The 24,569-nt window shown below is 41.1% G+C and overlaps 1 protein-coding gene across 3 annotated transcripts in view; it reads left to right on the forward strand.

Moving 5' to 3' along the window:
• Positions 1-24,569, forward strand: part of TMTC1 (transmembrane O-mannosyltransferase targeting cadherins 1) — a 256,320-nt gene that overhangs the window by 181,778 nt on the left and 49,973 nt on the right. For all 3 annotated transcript variants that reach the window (XM_044228523.1, XM_044228522.1, XM_044228524.1), the window contains 2 exons: positions 7,816-7,929; positions 23,904-24,047. In XM_044228523.1, coding sequence (XP_044084458.1) covers positions 7,816-7,929; positions 23,904-24,047 — 258 coding nt within the window. The remainder of the gene's footprint in view (positions 1-7,815; positions 7,930-23,903; positions 24,048-24,569) is intronic.

Here is a 24,569-nt window from a genome sequence, read left to right on the forward strand (position 1 = left end):
CTCATTCTAAGTGAATTTATGAAAATAAGGCTCATAGGAAGGTTTCTGGGTCTGTGAAACTGTCATAATGATGAGCTGGGCTGTAAAATCAGCTATAAACAAAATGAAATGATAAACCTAACTTCCTGATGCAGATAAGTCAATTAGAAAGGTGAGCACACAGCAGGAAGGAAGAGAAACGCAGGGCATTTTCTTTAGACTCTTCCAGGACATTAAGTTGTGATCCGTAATCCAGTTGCTTTATGCTGAGCATTAATTGTGAACAAAGAAATGGAAGACTTTTTTCATCTCCCAGTAGGTTTTGATATGCTACAGAAGCTGTTTCTGAATATAACAAGGTCACCTGGAAGCCCTAAACTTGTAAAGTATAAACATTCTTTGGGACTCTTGCTCATTGTGCTGTGTTTTCTGGAGCTCAGGCCACCTTGCTAATGCCATAGCCCTGGTGATGACCTTCACCTGGACTCCCTGGCACTGCCCCACCAGGATCCCAACAGTATTTTTCCAGGTTTCCAGGGATTCCCAGTCTGTGCCCTCTTCCAGCTTCTGTCCTCACTTATGACCCAGTTCCCCGGTTTTGTCAGTGTGGTTTTTACTTGGTTCTCTGCTCAGTTGATACCCAACACTTACACTCTGGGGGCAAACAACAAAGACAGAATTGGGATTGCTTGAAAACAAAGAGGAACTATTGGAAGACTAGAGGAAGGGGCACAGAATTAAAGGGCCAGTAAAGAAGCTGGCACGGAGCAGACAGGAAACAGGCATCGGGATAGTCTGTCTTGAGAGCACTCAAGCACCCACCCAGGAAAAAAACAGGTAAACTTAAACCAGGTTTATTTTATCTTCACAACAAAGTGCTGGGGAAATTAAGTCCTCTGGTGGAGCTTTGAGCTGTATAGGTCCTATGCCTGTTTTTTGTTTCCACCAGGGCCCTGAAAGGAATGATTGGCCAAAGAAGCTCCTCTGACTTCCAGGGATTTAGGGCAGGCCAAGCACCTTGGGGTTCCACTGAGACTTAACAGAGTGAGGCAAGACGAATCCCCCCCCGGAAATCCAAGTACTGCAGGCAGGGCCCAGACTCTAGCAGCCAAGAACGAATGAACGAACAAGCGAAGGAATGAACAAATAGGGCAGATGTACACTGCATTCTTCTATCTTAAAAAAAATATATTTGATTTTGCTACTTGGCAATTTAACTTTTTAAAAAATATTTTTAATTAATTAATTTTAAGGACTTTATTTATTTATTTGACAGCAAGAGACAGCTAGAGAGGGAGCACAAGCATGGGGGAGCTGGAGAGGGAGAAGCAGGCTGAACAAGGAGCCCGACTTAGGGCTTGATTCCAGGACACTAGGATCATGACCTGAGCCGAGGGCAGATGCTTCACTACTGAGCCACCTAGGTGTCCCTTTTTTCTTAATAGAAAAAAGTTAGTTTGGTATGCATGTCTTTTTTTTTTATCCCCAGTATTTTATTTATTTATTTGAGAGAGAATGACCGCATCCACGAGCAGGGGGAGAGGGAGAAGCAGACTCCCCGCTGAGCAGGGAGCCTGGTATGGGGCTCCTTCCCAGGACCCTGAGTGGAAGGCAGCTGCTTAACCCACTGAGCCACACAGACGCCCCTGGCATACATGTCTTCTTAGCTTATTTATTATTTCTATATCATTGTCATGGTCATCATTACCACAGTGGGTACTGTAGAGACCTATTGATTTTTTTATGAATATTCTTCACCCTTAAGGTCCCAGATTCTGTTCAGTCTCTGTCACATCCTTTTACTTTCAAGGCAGTTCTCCCAGAGCACAATGGACTTGTTCCTTTTGCTCCCCATGCTGAAGGCATTCTGTAAACACAGGGGCATGGAAGTTCAGTAATACAACTTCCCCTTAATCTCTGTTGGCTTGATTTTTTTTCTTTTGCTTTCATCAGTCAGTGCTTTTATGGGAGACCTTAAAATGGTTCTGCCCTGTGTTAAACCCTTTGCTTGAATCAAGGTACTAACAGAAGTTGTGTCTTCTAATGATGTTTACTGCTTAATCAGAGCAACTTTGGCTGGCAGCAGTTTATTTCAAGGATAACAAGTTCATGTTCAAACCCTGGAAGGCTGATGCCAGCAGTTTAAAAACAGAAAAACAAAAAGCTCATTGACCTTGCATCCAGAGGCTTCTGTTTTTTTAGATGGAAGTATGTAGTAAGTGACAACTGATTACTAAAACACAACCATTCCACACATGTGCTTGAAGAGGTTTTGTGCCCTAGGAGGCTTTTGGTGATCAAATGGAATTTTGTATAACGTGCAAATCAAAGCTTTTGATAGTTTTTAGAAAACTTTGCCCATTACAATTTATGTATGTCCCAAGAAAAGTTTTAAGAGTGTGAGACTTAAAGAATATTCTTTCTTCTCTAAGACCAGATGTTTGTATGGATTCATCTGTGCTGAGTCATGCTCGAATCAGTTGAAGTAAACATTTACCAAGAATCTTGGAAGGAAGATGGAGTTACTGGTCGAGTGTTGGGGCTGGAGTGAGACTTTCTGGCTCCTCTCCAAGTACCACCATTTCATAGCTGTGTGACCTTGGGCAAGTTACTTAGCCATTCCGTGCCTTAGTTTATTTTAAATTTAGAAGAAGAATCAAGTTTATATTTTGGTGTAGTGTAAGAATAAATGAATATGTGAAATATGCCTAAAGCAATACCATAAACAATATGTTGGGTTTTTAGATGGTTGCTGTGCACTGTGTTCTAGGGCATGAGAGAGAAATGGGGGGGGCATGGGGGGGGTGCAGAGAGATTATCTGTAGAGGAGCTAAAAGTCCTATGTGGAGCAGACACATAAACACACTTAAACGTAAAGTAGCAGGTGGTGGACAAGGCAGCAGAACACTATTAGTACAAGCAGCCTGCTAAGAACAGCCCAACCTGGGGCGCCTGGGTGGCTCAGTGGGTTAAGCCACTGCCTTCGGCTCAGGTCATGATCTCAGGGTCCTGGGATCAAGTCCCGCATCGGGCTCTCTGCTCAGCAGGGAGCCTGCTTCCTCCTCTCTCTCTGCCTGCCTCTCTGCCTACTTGTGGTCTCTGTCTGTCAAATAAATAAATAAAATCTTTAAAAAAAAAAAAAAGAAAGAAAATGTTTAAAAAAAAAAAAAGAACAGCCCAACCTTTCAAGAACTGTTCTCTTATAGACCTGAGCTGAAGAGAGAAAGACGAAAACAACCGAAATTCGGCACAGTGATCAAAACCAAGAACTGGCTGATCTGAGTACAAAAACTGTGTTAAAGTTCTAGAGGAGGTGATTCCCCTGGCAGAGGGCTGGCCTTCGACTTCTCTGTTGTAAACAATGAACTCATTGACCGTTCCTTGGACATAGGGTCTCAGTCAGGCCTCTCTTATTATACAGGGTGGTTTTGCTTGGCAATATTATGAACAGTCTTACAGAGAGTATCTTAGGACAGACCTTTGTGTTGGAGAAAGTCCAAATTTCATTCAAGTCCCAGCCTTTCCAGCTGAGGCATCCTTTTACAAAAAAGATCCCACTGTGTGATGTATTTTTAGGAGGTACAGATGCAAGGCCCCCGTACAGCCTTGAGGTTCCATAGGCAAGGGCTTTACACACAACAGCATAAGATGCCAGCACAGAAGAGAGTAACTGGTCCAAGCTGAGCTAGCTATGACGAGGAGGAGCCCAGCTTTGAACCCGAATTTGATATAAAAGAATACATAAGCTTTGCTATGCTTATTTTTTACTTTATGTTTTCTAACTAAAACTAAGCCAGGTATAAAAAAGAGAGTGGGGGAGAGAGCGAGAGGGAGGAGTTGGTTCATAATCATAGCTGCCAGCTGTATTTTCTTTAATTCTTTTTAACAAGGAACTGTTCTGATACCCTAACCCAGGAAGAGGGTCACTGCAGCTTTAGCTGGGTCTGGTAATGAATTTTGCCTTTGTTTAGAGTAAATAATACTGTAATAACACATTTTGGTAAAATCCCCTCCACGCCCCAGATCTTTGAAATACCAGAAAAGACAGAGACCACAATTTTCTTTTATTTGCATCTAGTTCAGGGTCTTTCTGAATCCCATTCATGAACTATTTAAGCAATCCATGGACCATCAATTAAGAATTTTTGGCCTAGATTATTCTCCATCTCTGTATGGAACACATTTCTGTTTCTTCCTTTCTGAATTGCCAAGCCAGAGAGATCAGCCAGCCTCCCAGGGCAGAGATTATATATTGAGGATTGACAAATTCTTTTGTAGAGGAGTGGGTGGTAAATATTTTAGTCTTTGTGGGCCATATAGTGTCTTTTACAATGACTCAACCCTGCTGTTGTCTCAGGAACGACGCCAAAGATAATAGGTAAACACATTGGTGCGTCTGTGGCCCACAAGGTTATAGTTTGCTTACCAATGAGATAAACATTGTGATAATAAAACTTTAGTGTTTCTATGCCCTGTGGTACCTTTCTGGCTTAGCTCCACATGTTGATCAGCTTCAGGAATAGTCCTGACCACATATTGGCCTTGGTTGAAATCTCTGCTCTACTACTTTCTCGGTCTGTAACTTTAGAGAAAGGTCTTCATCTCTCTGAACCTCAGTGTTTTCATCTGTAGTGTGGGAGGTACGATAATTCTATCCATCCTCTAGTTATTGAAGGGATGCAAGGATATGATCCAGGGAAGTGGGTGCATAGCCCAGAACTGGATTCCAACTGAGCATCCCGTCCAATGAGTACTGGACTTTTGGAGTGTGGTGTTGTGCAACCACAGGTCACAGCAGGGTCAGCACTGAAGAGAATCACAAATCCTTCTTACTCTCCTTTCCTGTTAACCTCTGGCTGAACACTGCTCATTTTTTTTTTTTTTCTAATGTTTGTTTTCTCATCGGGAATTTGGGGGTAGTTCTCGTGGCCTATTGTCCAGGATGCCAACAAAACAAATTGGTGTTCAAATTGGTGTTCTATAAACTTGGAGATATACCTGAGAGAAGTAGATTTTTATTTCTGTTTGTTTCAGTCATTTCTGTTCTTTTCCAAGTGTCGACAAATGAGAGGTCCCAGGGAGAAATGTAATGTATATGAATGAATATCCTGAGTTGAAAGGAGATTTTTCTTTGAAATCATCATTGGGATTATGAATAGGGATCGAGCTCCAACCACATACTTAATGAATACTACGTGTCTTTGTAAAGTAAATACTGAAGCTGCTTGTTTCCACTGAAACAATTGGGGCTACGGAATCATAGCATCCATAGAGCAAGTGAAGGAGACTAGCTCTGGGAAGCAGGAGCAGCCTGGCCAATTACAGCTATGTGGAAAGTTTTGCCTTTGGCCAGTTGTTTATTTCCCCTTTTCTACAAACTACTCATTGTAAAATGAGAGACTGGAAAAACATAGCAGAAAAATATCACAGAGAGAACATAAAGGTCAAAAACAACAATGGAAAAAGCAGTGTGTTCTTCAGATTCCAGTTACTCCACCCACATCTGCTTGCCTGTTATGAATATCATTACTTCCTCTGGCCATCACTGAACAATGCCCCGATCTTCGCAAGGACCATGTTTCCACAGACCTAATTGTCTGTTCCTCTAGCAATACATAAATTAGAGTCACCATGCTAATCACACAGGGGGAGGGATCAATTCCAATATGCCAGTTATGTCCACGCCAAAATCAAAGTTACTTTTAAAATCTGCCCATTGCCATGCACTATTTATTTCTGCCTAAAAAAATTAAGAAATTTTCCTGCATAGAAACTGGAATGTTTTTAAAGCCAGTTAGCACTCTGCCCCAGATTCTGCCCCTGTGACTAAATTCACTTTGCATAATATTCATTTTATTTATTTATTTTTTATTTATTTATTTGAGAGAGAGAGAGTAAGAGAGAGCATGAGAGGGGAGAAGGTCAAAGGGAGAAGCAGACTCCCCATGGAGCTGGGAGCCTGATGAGGGACTCAGTCCTGGGACTCCAGGATCATGACCTGAGCTGAAGGCTTAACCAACTAAGCCACCCAGGCACCCCGTAATATCCATTTTAAATATTCCATTAAAATCCTGGCTCTCTCTTGCACCTGAAGGGTCTCACTATAGAATGATTGAAGGATATCAGTGTTTCACTAGAGCACCCGAATGTCAGCATTTGTCTGTCTTTTGTCTTGGGTGGATCAGTTTCTACTTAGACGATTCCTCCAGTCTCCTTCCTGGGGCTCCAGTCCTGGCTGCCAATGTTCAGAGAGCTTAATAAGAGGGGAAACTGAGATCCCAATGTTCAGAATACAGATCTTCACATTATACACCTTTGAGGTACCACCCCTTCCTTGGCAGTTGACCTCTTGTTCCCAGGTGCAGGATTTCTCTAGCTGAGCTCTTCCAGAGAGTAAAACTCCTGCCTTCTGCTGGCATGGAGAAAGAGTAATGAAAAAAGCCACTTGGGTATACAGGGTAAGGATGGCGATCTGTGCTTAACCTGCTCCCGATACAGATTTAGTCCTTGTTCAGCCTTACCTCCACCCCCAAGAAATCCTAGCCACCTGCCCTGCGGGCACTGAAGCAGCCTGCATAAGTCTGGAGTTTTGCTGCCTTCAGATGATGATGTCTTCTGGTTGGTCTTTAGCCTCTTGCACTCTCTGTTAAGTTCTGTCCTTTGGAGAGTTCCTCAGGATCCCAGTCAGGGGGTTTTAAGTTGGGACTATCTTTGCTGGTCATAAGGAACCTCTTATTTTAGGGAAAGTTCAACAAAGATCACGATGCCCTTACATATTTCCCCAACAGATCTTTGGCACTTTGTATGAAACCCTTCTATTAATCTTAACTTTAAATTAAAAACTAAATGAAAGTATGTTAGCTGGGAGAAGGAATGTAGAGCATTAGAGTTGCCCCAAAACTAGGTTGTCCTGCTTTTCTCCTTGCTCTCTCATCAACTGTCCCCCTCCCACATTTCATCCATGCACAGTCTGGGAGTTTTCTTTCCAGGTGGGCCTCCATCATTCCCCTGCCACCACCTCCCTGCGTGTTGAGGGAATGAGGGACTCTAGGACCAATCTAGAATCCTCTAGAATTCCACCTCTGACACTGACCAGCTGTATAATCTTGTGCAGGTTAAATGTGTGGTTGCTAGTTACAAACGAGAAACAGATCCCCTCCTGCCCCCACCTGCCCCTGGAATCATCTTCAAAGCTGCACTGTTACCCTGTAGGGATTCCCCAGGCATTTCTTTATGGCTGCCCTAGCAAACTAACACAGTGGCTTTGGAAGCAGGGTTTCTCTCTTTTTGAACAAAATCTCATTCCCTTACCTGCAACTTGTAAAATAATTATACTTGCATTTATTTATTTATTTTTTAAATTAGCCCAGATTTGGGTACATGGAAAATGTTAACTTCCAATAGAAGTTAATAGGGAGGCCAGTCTGCAGTCATCACTCTTATCATGATTTATTTTTGCAGACACTCTTAATTTTTGTTTTAAGGAAGGTAGAAAGTGAACAAAAGAAGCAAGGAAGGAAAACACTGAATGAATCTGAGCATGCAGGTTTGTTCTGCAGAGCATTATCCATCACCCTAAGCCACCGTCTCTGCTTCCTATCCAGTTAGCATGTTAATTTAGTTGTGCACACCACCCATTGCCTTCATTATTTTCCATAGAAGCGTGTTTAGTAAGTCATATATTTCATGAATTCTGAAAACCCGATTTAGATGGTTGTAACAGACATTCCAAATGCAGGTTCATGAAACTGAGTAAAATATGAAAGAAACCAATGATGTTCCTAAACACAGTTCTTTGTTGCTCTTTCTTCTTTTCTTTAAATGTCTTAATTGTAGGTCTGGAGTTCAGACTCTGCCTCACAATGCCAAGGTTCACTATAACTATGCCAATTTCCTGAAGGACCAGGGTCGTAACCGGGAAGCCATCTACCACTACAGAACAGCCCTCAGGTAAGCCCCACGCAATTGTCTACCCCTCTGCTTCTCAGGCCCTTGTTCATTCACTCGCCCACCCAGTATGCACTGTGGGGGTAGGGGTGGACAGTGGATATCCCCTTTGGGGTGGTAAGGATTCCGGACTCTCCATTTTGGCTCAGTGTTCAAGTCTGTTGTGAATGTAGTAATTCTGCCTCACTTCTAATTGTTGGTGTTCCTGCAGAAGTTTCCATTGGTACTCACTACTCAATGAAGTGACACTGAGTCACACACACATGGAGGCAAACAAGAGTTGATTGTCAAAAATACACTCCTAGATTCTCTGAGCATGTATTCCAGTGAATTCTTCCCACTTTAGGCTTCTCATCATCAGAAAGAATTTATATGAAGGCATCTGAGTATAGATATGAAATACCCTGGTAATTGTATTAAATAGAAAGAAAACTACAAGACACTTGATTACCATATTGGGAATATGTTAATAAGGGACGTGTGTGTGTATATGTATGTACACAAATATATAAGTGTATGTGCATATATATATGAACAGCCCTGATACTCTTCTTGTACTCCTCTGCTTGTATTCATTTGGAAGAGACTGTACAAAACATAGCTTTGAGTTGTCACTTTAAGAGAAACCACAAATTCAAGCCTGCATTACCAGTGGCAGATCGCTCTTAAGTACTCAAAATAGCAACTCTCACTTTCAAGATGATCTTATCTAAAAGATCCCACATGATGAATGTCTTTAGCCTGCACCATGAGGGCACATGAGAATTACACACATAGCCTCAGAGTCTCCAAATATGGGCAAAACAAAGAAACATGAGTCTTTTCTTTTTTGTACAATGAGGCTCACCGAAGCCTTTGAAAGAGTTTTCCATGCCCCTCCAGACTGGCCCACATTTGGCTGTATTTTCTGCTTTGAGACATGCTTCAATATGTATACTGAACACATCTACATTTCCCTGAAGCATGTTCGAGGATTATCTCAAATCTTAGTTTGAAATCATCATTCTTAAGCACATACCCTCCCCAATGTCCATAACCCTACACCCCTTCTCCCAACCCCCCTCCCCCCAGTCTTAAAGTAACCCGCCAGATTTTTAAAATTATCCTTTTGAACAATGTTCTTATATAGATATATTGTTCATAAGTCAAATTATTTTAGACTTTATGCTCTCATTTAATACTCAGTATGGCAAAAATTTTAAGCTGTGCTCATCAAGTTCACTATCAAATACTTTTACAAAGATAAAAAAAATGCAAGCTCCAGAGGAAAATTGTAATGAAACTTTTTATTGAGGAAAAGATTTTATTAAGGAACAGAAGATCATTTTTAAGGATTAATAAAGAATTATGTTCTTTTCCTGGAAGCCAGTTTACCCAACTTTTTATAGGACTTAACTCTAGTTGGTGAGATTAAGATTTGATTTTTTTCTGTATATTTTATTTTGTGCTCCAAATGTTCTAGTGAACATGCATTATTTTTTCAATGAGGCGATATAATTTTTAAAGAGGCATATATTCCTTCAAGGGTACAAATAAAGTATGTTTTGGCATAATAATTAATTAATGTTTCAGGGTTTTAGGTGGCATTCTTGAAGAGAGCAGTAAATTTGCTCAAAAAATAGTGGTTGAAACAAAGTATTATCAGTGTCCTTCAAAATTTGTTGCATTCTAAAAAACTGTTTTCTGTCAAGTTCAAACAGAAAAAATAAGGCAGACCCTAAGGCACAGCCTGGGGCAAAGATATAAATTATATAAAATTCTTGAGTAGCTGATTTTACAGAATTATAGTAGCTGGTTGGGTACTACTGCTTTTTTCCCATGAAACAATAAAAATAAATGTTTGCTTCAGCAACTGTGCTTGTGGAAGAAACATGTCCCTTGAGAAGTAGGGGAAAAAACAATTAAAGCTATAAATACCCTGCATAGTAATTAGTGAAATATTTCATCCTCTCAGACCAGGCTCAAAATACTTCTGATTTAAGTAGCATCATTTCTGTGTGGATACCTCGGTGGTGAATTTTCAATGGGTGTGGGTGTTTTGTTTTACTTTTTTAATTTAAATAAATTGTCACTCCTTGTGTTAGAAAGGGAAAATACCAGGACTATTCATCATTTTGATGATTATTCATCCTAGGTGACAAGAAAATTGCCCTTTTTAAAAAATTAAATTAAATTTTTTAGAGAGAGCATGCACATACATGGCGGAAGGGGAGGGGCAGAGAAAGAGTGAGAGAGAATCTGAGGCAGGTTCCATGCTCAGTGCAAAGCCCAACATGGGGCTCGATCTCACACCATGACCTGAGCTGAAACTGAGAGTCGGATGCCAAACCAACTGAACCACCCAGGCATTGCCCTTATTTTGATATTGCTCTTTTTTTTGCTCAAGTTAATGAGACAGGGACTCTCCCCACCCCAACTACCTAATCTTTATTTCAACTTCAGTATATTTGATATTTTCCATATTTGCACACAGCCAGAAACAGAATGATTAGGGAAATGCAGGGCTAACTGTGTTATTATGTGAAATCAGTCCCCACAATTATCCATTTCTGTTGTAATGACTGTGTAGATCCCAGAGGCAATGATGGAATTAGTCATTAGTGTTGTGTCTGTACAAATATCATTTTGGCTTATAATTCTAGAAATAATGCTGTGTTAAATTGGTAATTATATATGGCATGAATATTCTGCTTCTTTTAAACCTTATTGTATGTTTTTTAAAAGATTTATTTATTTCAGAGAGAGTGAGAGAGCAGGGTGGGGGAGGAGCAGAGGCACAGGGAGAGAGAAAATGCTGGAGCAGACTCCCTGCCAAGTAGGGAGCCCAATGTGGGGCTCAATCCCAAGACCCTGAGGTCACTACCTGAGCCGAAATCAAGAGCTGGCCACTTAACTAACTGAGCCACCCAGGCACCGCAACCTTATTCTATTTTTATATAAATACATATATGTATGTATATCTCCCCCCATGTTTATTTCAGCATTATTTACAATAGCCAAGATACAGAATGTGTTAATTTTTTTACTTTTTATTTATTTATTTAAAGTTTTAACTTTTAGATCTTTTCCATTTTTTTTATTATTATGTTATGTTAGTCACCATACAGTACATCATTAGTTTTTGATGTAGTGTTCTAAGATTGTTTGCATATAACACCCAGTGCTCCAAGCAATCCGTGCCCTCCTTAATACCCATCACCAGGCTCACCCTTCCCCACCTCCTCTCTAAAACCCTCAGTTTGTTTCCTGGAGTCCACAGTCTCTCATGGTTCCTCCCCCGCTTCGATTTCCCTCGCTTCATTTTCCCCTTCCTTCTCTTACTGTCCTCCATGCTATCTATTTCTTATGTTCCACGAATAAGGGAAACCATATGATAATTTTCTCTGCTTGACTTTTTTCACTTATCATAATCTCCTCCGGTCCCAATCATGTTGATGCAAAAGTTGAGTATTCATCCTTTCTGATGGTTGAGTAATAGTCCATTGTATATATATGGACCGTATCTTCTTTATCCATTCGTCTACAACCTTGTTCTGTTTTTTAAACAAAATGGAAGTACTACCAAGTTCTCCTACCTTTCAGTGAAGCTCATTTATTCTGTTTCTGTAGTACAAGGGAAATCTTCCCATGCTGTAGCTGAGGTTACAGATTCAGATTAAGACTCAAATCAGCAAAGGAAAATGGCAGAACTCTTTTTTTAAATCCTTAATGAACACAAGTGTTAGCTTTGCTTTGCTCAGAGGGGAGCTGTGATGTTTATACCTGTTCCAGATTCTATAAAGTTTGGGATTCCGTATGGTTCAGAATCAGAACACCACTGGTGGTTCTGCCATATGCCTCCAAAGCTTTCTGGCCATTGTTTAGAACCTGGAAAAGTTCCTACCATTCCACTTCATATGAGTGGAATAGAAAGTTCGGAGATGACCCAATATCTCAGCTCTTCCTGCACAAAAATGCCCATGAAATAACTCATCCAATAAGCCCAAAGGGAGAGAGAGATCATGGCTCAGACTGAGCAACAGATAAGGAATGTGTACTTGGCCAGTGGTTTGTTGATCACCTTAAAAAGTTACTTGAAAGGATAGAATCATAAAACAAATCATGCACACTCTTTAATGATTTATTATACCCTAAAATTTCCCATGTACATCCACTCACCAATCTTCAAATGTCAAACCAAGCTTTTTTCTTTGGGCAAGAGTCCAATGATTATAATCTGCAAAAATCACATCCATAAGTCATTTCTCTAATGATCAGCGTTTGATACTTTCAAGTGGAATAAAAACTGTAATGACTGTGAGATTTTTCTGATTTTTCTCCTATAGCTTTTTTTTATAGATACTCCACATCTAATCAACAGCAATTTCTTGAGCAAATTCCCTTCTTTGAGTATTTCCAGAGTATTTACATAGTATTCATAGAAATTACAGCACTGTTTTTCACATTTATATTTTATCAGTTTGCAAGATATTTTATTACATGGTACAATTGCAATAAAAACCACAACTGCAACAAAATTGTTAACAAACACAACTGTCTTTTAGACATACAACTCAATTTACAGGATCAAAAGGGCCCAGGCTTATAGAGAAAGTTTATTAAGTTGTGGGTATCCACCAATATGTTTTACAGAGAATAGAGAACATCTGGAAATCTGACAACATAGTGAAGAGATTTCACTAGATTTCATAGACATTGTTTTTCATCTTATATTTAAATCCCTTGCATGACTCAGTTACTGGTTGGTTAAAATGGGCTGGTCGTCAAGAACCCTGCACCTGGGAATGAATACAGTTCACTTTGTCCAGGTGGGTCAGGAAGGTCTCCCTGTTGTCAGCAGCAAATTATCTCAGGTTCCACAGAGCATTTGTTCGCTTAGATGCCTTCTTCCTCCCAACCCACTATAATAAGGACCCCATACCCAGATCTACTATTGCATTCTGGTTGATTGGATATCAGCCCTGTGCAAGATTCTGTCCTAATACAAAGGCTGTGATCTTCAGTCACCCAGACTGCTGTTTTCTTTTCACAGGTATGGTTTCAACATGAAATACACAGTAAATCATCTAAGATTTTCACCCTCCCATACTCATATCAAGCAGGCAATGCATTTCCCTTCCCTGATAGCACTCATATGTGCTTGGGCAGCCATGAGACCCTTAGAGTGGCCTTATCTACTCCCAGTGTATCTGCTGTTGATGTTCTAAATAGAAAATCTGAAGGGAAAGAAACCTGTTCAGAAAGGGTAGAAGTCCTTGACCAGACTCTTTTATTGGCATAATTAAAGGGGAAGAAATGTCCCTTTTAATGTTTCTGTCCCAAAGAAATCTCTGCTAGCTGTTTAAATGCCTACCACGTGGAAAAGGATAGAACTAAAATCTTCCTGATTGGAATTTTTTAATGGGTAAAATAGAGACTCGTCATGATAAAAGTAACCATTGATAGCATTCTTTGCATTCCTTCCTCTGGGAATAACTGGAACTCTGGAAGGACACTCTATTAACTGGGTAAGTCTTTGTGGAAAATGGAAATAATAAAGGAATCGAGGAAACATCGTATCATTAGAGCCTAACGCCCTGTTCACTGATGTCCTGAGTAGATCAATAAAATTATTACAATTCCTTTGAAAAATGTTATCTATAAAGCTGGTGGAGTTTGAACATTTTTTTGAAATCAGGATTTAATGGTTATTTTAAAAGTCCTCATTACACAGCCTATTTTAAGTGGACATTTAAAATAACTCTTACAAGTAAAAATGACCTTGGATACCAGCTGCCATGTATTTCTGGAAAGAATTAAAATTCCAGAACCATTTGTTAACCAGGTTTAACAAGTGGAGATGGGCTCTTCTGCCCGTGTGGTATTTTCATTTATAAAAGTCTAAATATACTTCCCAGTATCACAAATAGACATTTGAAATTATTTTTATTTCTTTTTGTTGATGAAATTAGAGCCTCCCTCTATTTATTTTGTGTTAAGTCTGGAGTTTTATTCATTAAATCCAAGAAGTTAAACACTATTTTATTTAGAAAACTAGAATTTCATGACCACTCTTATGGACTAAATTTCCAAATGAAAGTTTTATAATTTCTATTGAAGAATATTTTGCTCTCTGGTTTTCTTTTGTTTGTTTGTTTGTTTGTTTTCCTCCTGCCTTCTACCACTCTTTCACTTCAAGAGCTTGCCTTGCTTCCCCCGGAAACGGAATCCAAGGCAGGGATCTGTAAGCAGGAAGTCCACTGAGAAGCACTCTCTGGAACACTAGGGAAGGAAGCCAGGCAAGCAGGATGGGCAGAGGGAGAGTTGGGACAGGCAGTGCGGTTCCAGGGCCTTGGGTGACTGCTGAGGAAGCTCTGGAGCTGCAAGGGCCCCTCAGGATGGCCATGAGTGGAGGCAATAGATGGAACCTTTATGTCCCCTTACAAACCCATCACTGCCTTGGGTGAGGGATTTCTCTGAGGCTGAGCGCATTGCCCAGAGGCTGTGAGGTGTCAGCCACTGGGGAAACAAGGGTCTCAGACGTGAGTGGTGTCTGGGTCCTGAGACACAGCATCCGAGGCGCCGGCTTAATTTACAATTTCTTATATAAGCAGATAATGACTGTTTTAACAGTATCATTTAGATTTTCTGATAAAGTGAACAACATATGAAGTAACACCATACTTTGTAGTGTTGGAATATTACAAGATAACTCCTATAAAAAGCTTAAAGCAGGGCCTAATCCCTGGCAGTGATAAACTCGTTAAGTGTTACCTATGTCCCAAATCTGACACTTCTCTCCACCTCCATCCCCCACTGTGTCTCACTTAGATTCCTGTCCCTCGGAGGCTCTGCAGCAGCCTCCAGGCTCCGCACTGTCTTTCTCAGACCTCACCTCCTGCTACTTTTCTTGCCGCCTTGACTCCAGCCATGTGGGGTTCTGGGGACTCTGAATTTGTGGTTCCCTCTTCCTAAAACACCCCCTCCCTCTCTAAAAGCTGCTTCCTCCCCTTCCTTCGGGGCTCTCCACTTGGGTCATCTTGTCGACAAGGCCTTCCCCAGCCACCCCACTAAAGAGTGCAGTCACCACCAACATAGTCTATTCCTATTTGCTTCATTTTCTCCACTCATTTATCACCTGCTAATCTGCTTCTCATCTCTAGAAGGGAACCCCACCAGAATTTGTGTCCTTGTCCCCAGCCTGGAAAGCCATGCCGGGAACATGGCACTTGGTCAACATGTGTTGGATGGCCGAACACTACACGTAAACATCTTTCTACAGTCTGTTTTTAAGGAATGTGAATTACCTGAAATTTTAAAAAATGGCAACTGAGGTATACTGTAAAAACTGAAGACTATCAAAAGCCGATCCTTAGTCGCTTCTACGGAGCATAAATTTAATCTGCCCCCAAACCCATCTTGCTCTTCTGCTCCTCAACGGAGTTTGTTAAAACTCTTCCTTTAAACCCTTCACTTTATTCACTTCTCTGTGCACTTTTCGATTAATATTTAAATATTCTCAGGGCACCTGGGTGGCTCAGTCAGTTGAGTGTCTACCTCTTGATATTGGCTCAGGTCATGATCTCCGTTGGTGAGATAGAGCCCCGTGATGGTCTCCCTGCCCAGCAGGACATCTGCTTAAGATTCTCCCTCGGAGCGCCTGGGTGTCTCAGTGGGTTAAGCCTTTGCCTTCGGCTCATGTCATGATCTCAGGGTCCTGGGATTGAGCCCCACATCAGGCTCTCTGCTCAGTAGGGAGCCTGCTTCCCCCACCCCCCGCTGCCTCTCTGCCTACTTGTGACCTTTCTCCCTCTGTCAAGTACATAAGTAAAATCTTAAAAAAAGAAAAGATTCTCCCTCTTCCTCTGCCTTCACCCTCCCCACTCACATGCTCATTCTCTCTCTCTCTCTCTTTCCAAAGATATATTTATTTTTTAGAGAGAGGTGGGAAGAGACAATGCTCACGAGTAAGGGAAGAGGAAGGGAGAGAAAAAGAATCTCAAGCAGACTCCCTGCTGAATGCAGAGCCCAGCACGGGGCTCGATCTCACCACCTGAGTTCATGACCTGAGCTGAAATCAAGAGATGGATGTTCAACTCACTGAGCCACCCAGGCACCCCTCTATCTCTTTCTTTAAAAATAGAAATTAAAATATAAAAATAAAATAAAATACTTTAAATAAATAGTTTTAAGTTTCTGCCATCTTGAAACAAATGTGCAAACCAGCCTCTGCATCTCCTGTTTCCGCTTTCCTGCCATTGAGTCTGTCGTTTCCTACCTTTTAAGTGTTGAAATTTCCTGGTGGTCTCAGTGTCTTCTCCTTTGTTTCCATCTCATTACCCCCTCAGCCATGAGTGGTTCTCATTCTACCACCAAAACTCTTTTCCCCAAGAGCCCCTGATACCTCCATGCAGGGAACTCCAGAGGAGGACACTGCTTGGGAATTAAATTCCTTGCCTCTCAATAGCATTAATTTTGTTGACCGCTCCCTCCTCCTTAGGGCGAATTCTTTATTAGCTTCCATGCTGAGTTGGTTTTCCTTCTGTTTCTCTAGACTCTCCTCCAAACCCTTGATGGAAGGATTCTCATGCACCTCCTCTAGGCGTTCTTCTTTTCTCAAGCTTTGCTTTCCTCCCAAGGGATTTCTTTAGTTCCAAAGACTTTAGTTAGCATCTGTATGCTGATTAATTCTCCAAGCTGTAATTTCACCATGCAACTTTCCCATATCAGAGCTAGCTGATTACTGGATGTTACCACAAATTTCCCTCTGCACCTGAAACTCACCTTACCACCTTCTTTAAAACCTACTCCTTGGGGAGATGGAGAGGAGAAGGGAGTAGAGGGAAATTGGAAGGGGAGGTGAACCATGAGAGACTATGGACTCTGAAAAACAATCTTGAGGGTTTTGAAGGGGCGGGGGGCGGGAGGTTGGGTATTGGAGAGGGCACGGATTGCATGGAGCACTGGGTTTGGTGCAAAAATAATGAATACTGTTACGCTGAAAAAATTAAAAAAAAAAAAAACTGCTCCTTGGCCTTTATTGCCCTCTTTTCCAGTTTGTGCTTAATCCAGAGTAAAATGTTTTGTTTCCTTTGTTCTGTTTGGTTTTGCTTTCTCTCTTTGAAACACCTTTCTTCCTCTTCCTGCTTCCCCTCCTCCCCTTCCCCTAACCCTCAACTATTACTGCCCCACAGGTAAAGCGTCATCTCCCCTGGAAACACCTTGGTGAACACCATGAGTGGATCCTGCCATGGGCTCCTGCTTCTCGTACTTCCCCTCCACGCCTCCCGTACCCCCGTACCCACAGTTTCTGCTTTGTCTCTTTCTGCCGTGTGTGCTCTGATCACAGTGCATTAAAGTCCTCTGCCACAGGACCTCCTTGAGAGCAAGGGCTCCTTTCTCTTTATTGTGTGGGCCCTTCGCAGAGGGCCTGGCACATTGTAGGTGCTCAGTAAATGTTAAAATGTTTGTTGCAAGAAAGACCAAATGAATATGATACACAAAATATCAAGACCCCTTTAGAGTCCAAGGACAACTCCATTATAAGCAGTGTTTCTCAGTGGGAGAGTGGTCAACAATTTAGATGGACCAACTCTTCATCCTGCAGTATTGCCCTTCCCATCACAGGATGTTAAACACCCCTACTTCCTGCTTGTGGTGACCACAAATTCCTAAGGTGGATGTTCAGGATATGTGCCCTCTTCTCTCCCCATCCCTTATGATCTTTATGGGCAGGTATGATTGGGAATATGGACATACTTTTCCCGTCCTCTGATATCTTTTTCTAAGTCGATGCAACAACCCAAGTACTATTCGTGCTACGAAGTGTTATTACAGTAAAGGTTCTGTGCACACCTTGATCTGTCACACAGGACTTTGAATCTTCTTACAGCCTTGATTATACCTTTTAAAATTGCACGTGTCTGGAATTCCATTTGGTGTTGAGCATATCAGAAAGGCTTGGAGGAAATTGCTCTGGTACCTGTGGGGATCATTTGCTTTAGATGTTGAAGGACTGACAGGCTTTGGAATGAGGGTTTCACAGAAAACATTCCTATATTCTTAAACTGGAGAGAGTCACATGTCCTTCACATCTGAGAACTCACAGCAGAGGAGAGACAGCTGGATACAAGATGACTTGAGTGTTCACTAGGTTAGTGATGAAGAAATAATGGATGTTATTTTGACTAATGGGAGCAAGTTGAAGGCCATTGACAGCAATGAAGAGAATGATTGGGGTGGGGGGGGGATGAGAAATCCATATGAGAGAAGGAGACCTGGCAGTTTCAGCCTGCCAGGTTCATTAGGGCTGTAGAGGAGCCAAAAAATAACACCCAGAGGTCCTTCAGCTCACCCCAAAACAGTTTGTAGTAGAACAAGTATGATGGCAGGTATGTTTATACCCATCATCTCATTTGTTCACACAGAAGGTCAATATGTATTGACCTTATTGTTACAGAGAAAGCAACTAGAGGGGCGACATAAATTCAGAATCACATAGCTAGAAAGTTACCTCAGGCCTCTGAGAAGGGTTTAATTATATTCACCATTTTTTATTAAAGAGAGCAGAGAAGTATTCAATTCAATACATTTCCCAACCTTTAGTGTTAAATTGTCAGTTATCAGGAAAATTCAGCTACTTAAAATGACTAATTTCCTGAGGGCATCAGAGGTTTTACTCTAAATTCTCTTGGAAAATCAATTGGGTGGAGTCCTTCTGGATCCCTGGGAGAGGTCAGGCATTGTGGGAGGTCAGATAATTGAGTTGGCCCTCTTTGGAGAGCACATCCCATTTCCCAAAATGGCATGTAAAGTTTTTCCCAAAGCTATCTGAAATGGGTGGGAAGGAGTATAATGCAAAAAGAGAAGTGGCAAGACTTACTTGCTGGTTGTTAATGGCAATTTCAAACAAGTAAAACAGACCAGTCAGTGTCACCTGGTACATTTTAGTGACACAATGGCTCAAATCTTATAACAGGAAGAAACCAGGCACTTGAAAAATGCCAGAGACTTATCTGGTTGAAAATATGCTGCTGACTCCTGAAATAAAGTTCACTTTGGGTGGTTTGTTTGTTTTTGTTTTTGGTCCAGCGAAACTCAGGTTTTATGGTGGAATTTTTTTCCCAGCCATGTTTTTTCTTTGCGGTTTTTTTTTCCTCAACAGGAAATAGAAAATAAACATCTGACCTTGGCATAGTTAACCTCAAATAAATTAATCCATGGAATGAAAATCAGACAAATAAATCAGGGTGTGTATATTCTGAAGGGAAATTACAAACTGGAGCTCATGATACAGTATTACTTGCACAAGGAAATGCCTTATAAGGGACTCAAATATTGAAAAATTAAGAGCATCCTTAACTTTTGAACAAACTGTACACAGTTCAAAGTAAATGACTGAAAAAATATATAAAACCGCACTTTAGTCACATCCATCTTACGTCTCTGAGTCTTCAGGTTGATCTTGAGGTTAAAGCTTAAGAACAGTAGAGCATACATGCATCCGGTACACTTACTGAGTGTTGCAGGTTCTAAAAAGCTTTTCCAAATACTGTGGTTTTCAGAGATACCATGGTTATTTTGTATGGCAGGTAACATTTTTCCAATGCATAAGAATCTTAGAAGCCAAGTGTCCTGAGGATTGAGTTCATTCTACTTCTGGCCCTGAGAGGTGGTTCTTATAAGATCATAGTCAAATGGATTGGCCAAAGTAAAAAAAAGAGAAATTATTCTAAATAGAAGCTCTAATTTGTAGCAATTTATTTATTTGCTGAAGGTGGAATGACTCGTGATTTTTTTTTGGAAAATAAATAGATTTACAGGAGCCAACTATCTTAACTGTCTTTATAGGAACCACTCCTTCTGAGATTTAAAAAAAAATAACAATCTATTATCTACTCAACTTCTTTCCTTACCTATAACACAGTACAATAATTCTATTTAGAAAATTAGGAGGGTTAAGGTGCCTGGGTGGCTCAGTCAGTTAGATGGCTGTTTTCAGTTCAGGTCATGATCCCAGGGCCCTGGGATAAGTCCCACATCAGTCTTCTTTCTCTGCAGGGAGCCTGCTGCTCCCTCTGGCTGCTCTGCCTGCTGTTCCCCTCCCCCTCCCTCCCGCTTGTGCTTGCACGCGCTCTCTCTCTCTCTCTGACAAATAAAATCTTTAAAGAAACTATTAAGAGTGTTAAATGAGATAATGGAAGAAAAAGTGTGAAGTATCATTAATATATCCTTTGGACCCATTTTCTTTTGTTCCTGCCCCCAGTGATGATCTATTAATATGTTGTTGATGTTGATTCTCAGAGCTAAGGTAATGGAATGGAGGGAATAACAATAATATCCTTAACTACATACTTTATCAATTCTGCATAAGGAAATGTTACTAGATAAAAATTAAGAACCCCTTAAATGCTCAAATGGACATGTACTTATCAAGAATACAAATTATCTAATACTTAAAAAAATTATCTTCAGTCCATAGAACTGTATCTCTGTATTTAGATTTCATATATTTTATTCTGTTTTGGGGTGGGGAAGGGACAGAGAGAGGGAGAGAGAGAATCTTAAGCAGGCTCCACACCCAGTGGGAAGCCCAGTGCAGGGCTCGATCTCATGACCCTGAGATCACCTGAGCAGAAATCAGTAATCTAAACTTAAGTGACTGAGCTATCCACAAAATTTCATTTTTTTTAAGATTTTATTTATTTATTTGACAAACAGAGATTACAAGTAGGCAGAGAGGCAGTCAGAGAGAGGAGGAAGCAGGCTCCCTGCTGAGCCGAGAGTCCAATGTGGGGCTCGATCCCAGGACCCTGGGATCATGACCCGAGCCGAAGGCAGAGGCTTTAACCCACTGAGCCACCCAGTACCCCCCAAAATTTCATTTTTAAAGAGAAAAAATGAACTTCCTTATACCCTGGAGCTGCTTGACAATACAACGTATTTTTGTATAGTAAATTTTAAAAATTTAAGGCACGAAAATAATAATAATAATAATAAATAGCAAAAGAGCACCCATAAACAACGCAAATGTTGAGTAAGAGTGGGAGAAAGAAAATTCCATGGCTCTTCACACTCGTTTTAAGAAAAAAACAGGTCTGAAAGTCACCACTCCATTCTAGTTGAGAGAGGCTTTTGTTGAGACTTTTTTAGACAGGGAAAGGAATAATCAGTAACAGAACTTTTATAAAATATACCTGTAGAAGTCAAAGTCAAGAAGAGCTTAATTTATTCTGACAAGGGAAGTAGCAACATAAACATCTCTTAAATTGTTCATTTTTCCCATAGAAAAATCCCCTTCTGGAGACCTCAGTATTGACTTGGACCCAAACTAATTCAAACACAAGTTCGTTTAAAAAGTAAACGCACAGAATAACCTTGTCCTTGCCTAGGTCTTTAGTAAACAAGAGAAGAATATGTGTTTTAAGAGAACATCTACATCTATCTAAAACAAAATAAAATGTAGTATTTTTTTTCCTGACCTAGTTACTGAAGAATCCTGTTGATGAAATGCAGCTTTGTTTTATAAATAATGCAGTGCCTGCTTGTGAGTACCTAAACTGAATCAGATCCCCAGGGAGAGAGGATATTGCTAGCAGACCCTTACTCTTACTGGGAATACATGATGCCACACAGTTTTCAGGTGGAGGGCCCTGAGTGGCAGTAGATTCAGTAAACCACGCCAGAGGCCAGCAATCCCCTTCCTTACTGGCTCAGGATTCTGTGAACATAGAGCCCCTTCTCTGACTGTGGCTGGCAGACGAGTTTTTGGAGCACAAGTCGTTCTCAGGGCCCTTTTCCTCATAGTGCTATGTCTGTTTCTCGTTGCTTCCTTTCTCACTGCTTATTTCTGGGTTTAAGAGCTTGGTGTGGACTTATATTCAGTTTATGATTGGAAAAAAACAGAGAGAGAGAGAAACATTTTTGGACTCCATGAAATGTGAAAGCCCATGACTGTTTATTTAAGTGACAGTGGGATCATGAGTGAGTTTCAAGTTTGACAAGGTGTGGGGAGAGCCAGTGCCGAGGGCAGTTGCTTGACAGTGTGGATGGGTGCCGCAAGAGGCGGATGAGTCTGTGGTGGAAGATCTTACTGAATTTAGACTGCCCTTTCCCATTCCCATAGGTAGTGCTTTCACTTCAGACATTGATTTCAAGGGCTCCCAAGCCTAGAGAAATAAGGAAAAGATCAAGTTTTAAGAAGGCAGATGTCCTGGGGAAGCTTCCTATTGTAGCTGGTCAACAGGAAATCAAGAATTGCTCTCACTATGTTCATTGGACATCGCTTAAATCTTTGGGAGGTCAGAGAGCTTTGCTCAACATCTCCCCCTGCCAAAAAAAAAAAAAGAAAAAAGAAAAAGTTTCTTTGGAAAATTTGAGTCCTGACTGTGATATGTTTTCTGTAACCACTTCCAAAATCATAGCTCTGACATCCCTTAGTGACATCTCAGAGAGCTAATGACTTGCTTCCCTCAGGACTGTGAGGCTGGGGGTGATGGGGCTACCACCAGGGACCACAGGTTGTCTTTGCCTGAGTGAAGGGGACCTGAGAGAAGCAAATAGCAGTGCCATGTGTTGGCCCAGTGTGTCGTGTTTCCCTGTTCCCAGCTTCCTGTCGTAATCTCTCTCTCTGCAAGTCTCTACAGCCATTGAGAGTAATTAGGGCTTTCAAGTTTTGGAAGGACATAACATGCCTCTGAATAGATTCTATCCCTTGTCAGTCGTGAGGAGCATCACCCGGCATGTCTTCCTGAAAATACTAGTTCTGAGGGATGTTCATGGTGTTCATTGCTGCTCTAAAAGGGAGTAGGGAAGGGAGGATTACACGATCAAATAAACTTAGGAAACTTTGGATTAAGTAAAGATTTAAAAAAAAAAAAAACAAAAAAACAATAAGACTTGTCAGTCTTTTAGTAGGACCCCCTTCTGTCCCTTCTAGGGAAGGTGTGGAACAGAGTGGGAGGAGGCAAGCATGTCATTTGGTTGTCAAGAGACCTGACAAGTACACATCCTATTTTTATTTCTTGGGCATTATCTTCACATTTCTACATTAAGAACCAGTTCCATGGGCTTATTCAGAGCACTCCGGGTGACAGGGATGGAGTGAACCTCTTAGTCTGCTAAATATTCTGCTCTAAATATAGCAGAAACAACTAAACTGTGTAGCTGTGCAGATTTGGCTTCTTGATGGTTTTGAGTTAAGGAAGTAAATTGATTCTCTTCCTTCCTTAATCAGCATAAATTTGGTTTTCTGATGTATCCCTGAACCTCTTTTAAATTTGCTTTTGAGCATTGGAAATGCAATTTTCACTTCGTTGTGCATTTTTTAATTTTTTTAAAAAGTGTTTGTCAGGATTTTCTTTCTGAGAACTGTATCTGGCCAGTGGGTACCAAATTACAGGAGGAGGGAAAGGAGATAAAATGGAAAAAGAGAACCAAGATGGAAAGCCATTTTAGGGATAAAGTTTATTTGTATGGGAAGACATTGTATATTATCCTTTCTCAATAATGGTGGTCTTATGGATCTTCCAGCCCAAATATGTTCATGAAGATTCCCTCATCCAAGGAGCTCCCCCGCGTCTTGTGTATATAGTGGGCACTATACAAGCCTCTGTTTGGTGGTCCCACCAGTCCAGAAACTCAGAAGCAATGAGGCAATGAGAATTTTCTGTCAAAGCAAATTAAAAGTAATTATAGGCTCCAAAGGGTTAAAATTTATTTAACCCTGATAGATTTGCATACTGTTTATTTTAGTGCCGTTTAGGAGTTATTTGCTTAGACCACAAAGTGTGAGATATCTGCTTCCATATTTATATGCCTGCAGCTGCACACATAGTTGACTATTAAGATTTCACATGGACAAACCATTAAAATAAAGGAAGAATCCAGTATTCATTTTGGTTGTGGCATTCCTGAGGTGGGGAAAGAGGGAGAACAAGCACATCATGCCCAGCTTAGAAGTTTCGAACAATGATGTCTGAATATTTCTAATTTTTCAGGTTGTATCCTCGCCACGCAAGTGCCCTGAACAACCTTGGAACTCTGACGAGAGACACGGCAGAGGCAAAGATGTACTATCAGAGGGCTCTCCAGCTAAATCCGCAGCACAACCGGGCTCTTTTCAATCTCGGGAATCTCCTTAAGTAAGTAGAACATGTACTTTTCTTCTGGCAGCTCGTAATTTCATTAAATCCTTTCCTTCTTAACACTCATTTGGTTGCGCTCCTGTCCCCTCTTCCCAGAGTGGAATAATTAGGGGTTTCAAGCTTTGAGAGGAGGTCATGTTCATCTGAAATAATTCTATCCCTTCTCAGTCCAAAAGAGCTAACACTTCCAGGGAGACACTCTGGGAGATGTCCATAGGCTGTCTGTAGAGGGGTGGAAATAGGGAAGGGTTACATGGTTAGTTAAACTTATGAAGCACTGAGTTAGACCAAGAGGACTCCCCCTCTTGCAAGAACTGTTAATATGCTGAATGTCCTGTGAATCATCAAAAAGACAATGTGGAATACCATATTTCCCATAGTGAGTTTTGGGGTGGGGGTAAGGCATTTCCCAAGTGTTCCATGAATGTACTTTGGGCAAAGCACTCGTCTAGAAAAAGCAGTGTGCTCTAAAGCTGCGGCCAGGTAACAGAAGCACGACTTGTGTTCAGCGTGAACTAG

Source organism: Neovison vison, chromosome 12, assembly GCF_020171115.1.
Source record: "Neovison vison isolate M4711 chromosome 12, ASM_NN_V1, whole genome shotgun sequence".
NCBI classification, from domain to species: domain Eukaryota; kingdom Metazoa; phylum Chordata; class Mammalia; order Carnivora; family Mustelidae; genus Neogale; species Neogale vison.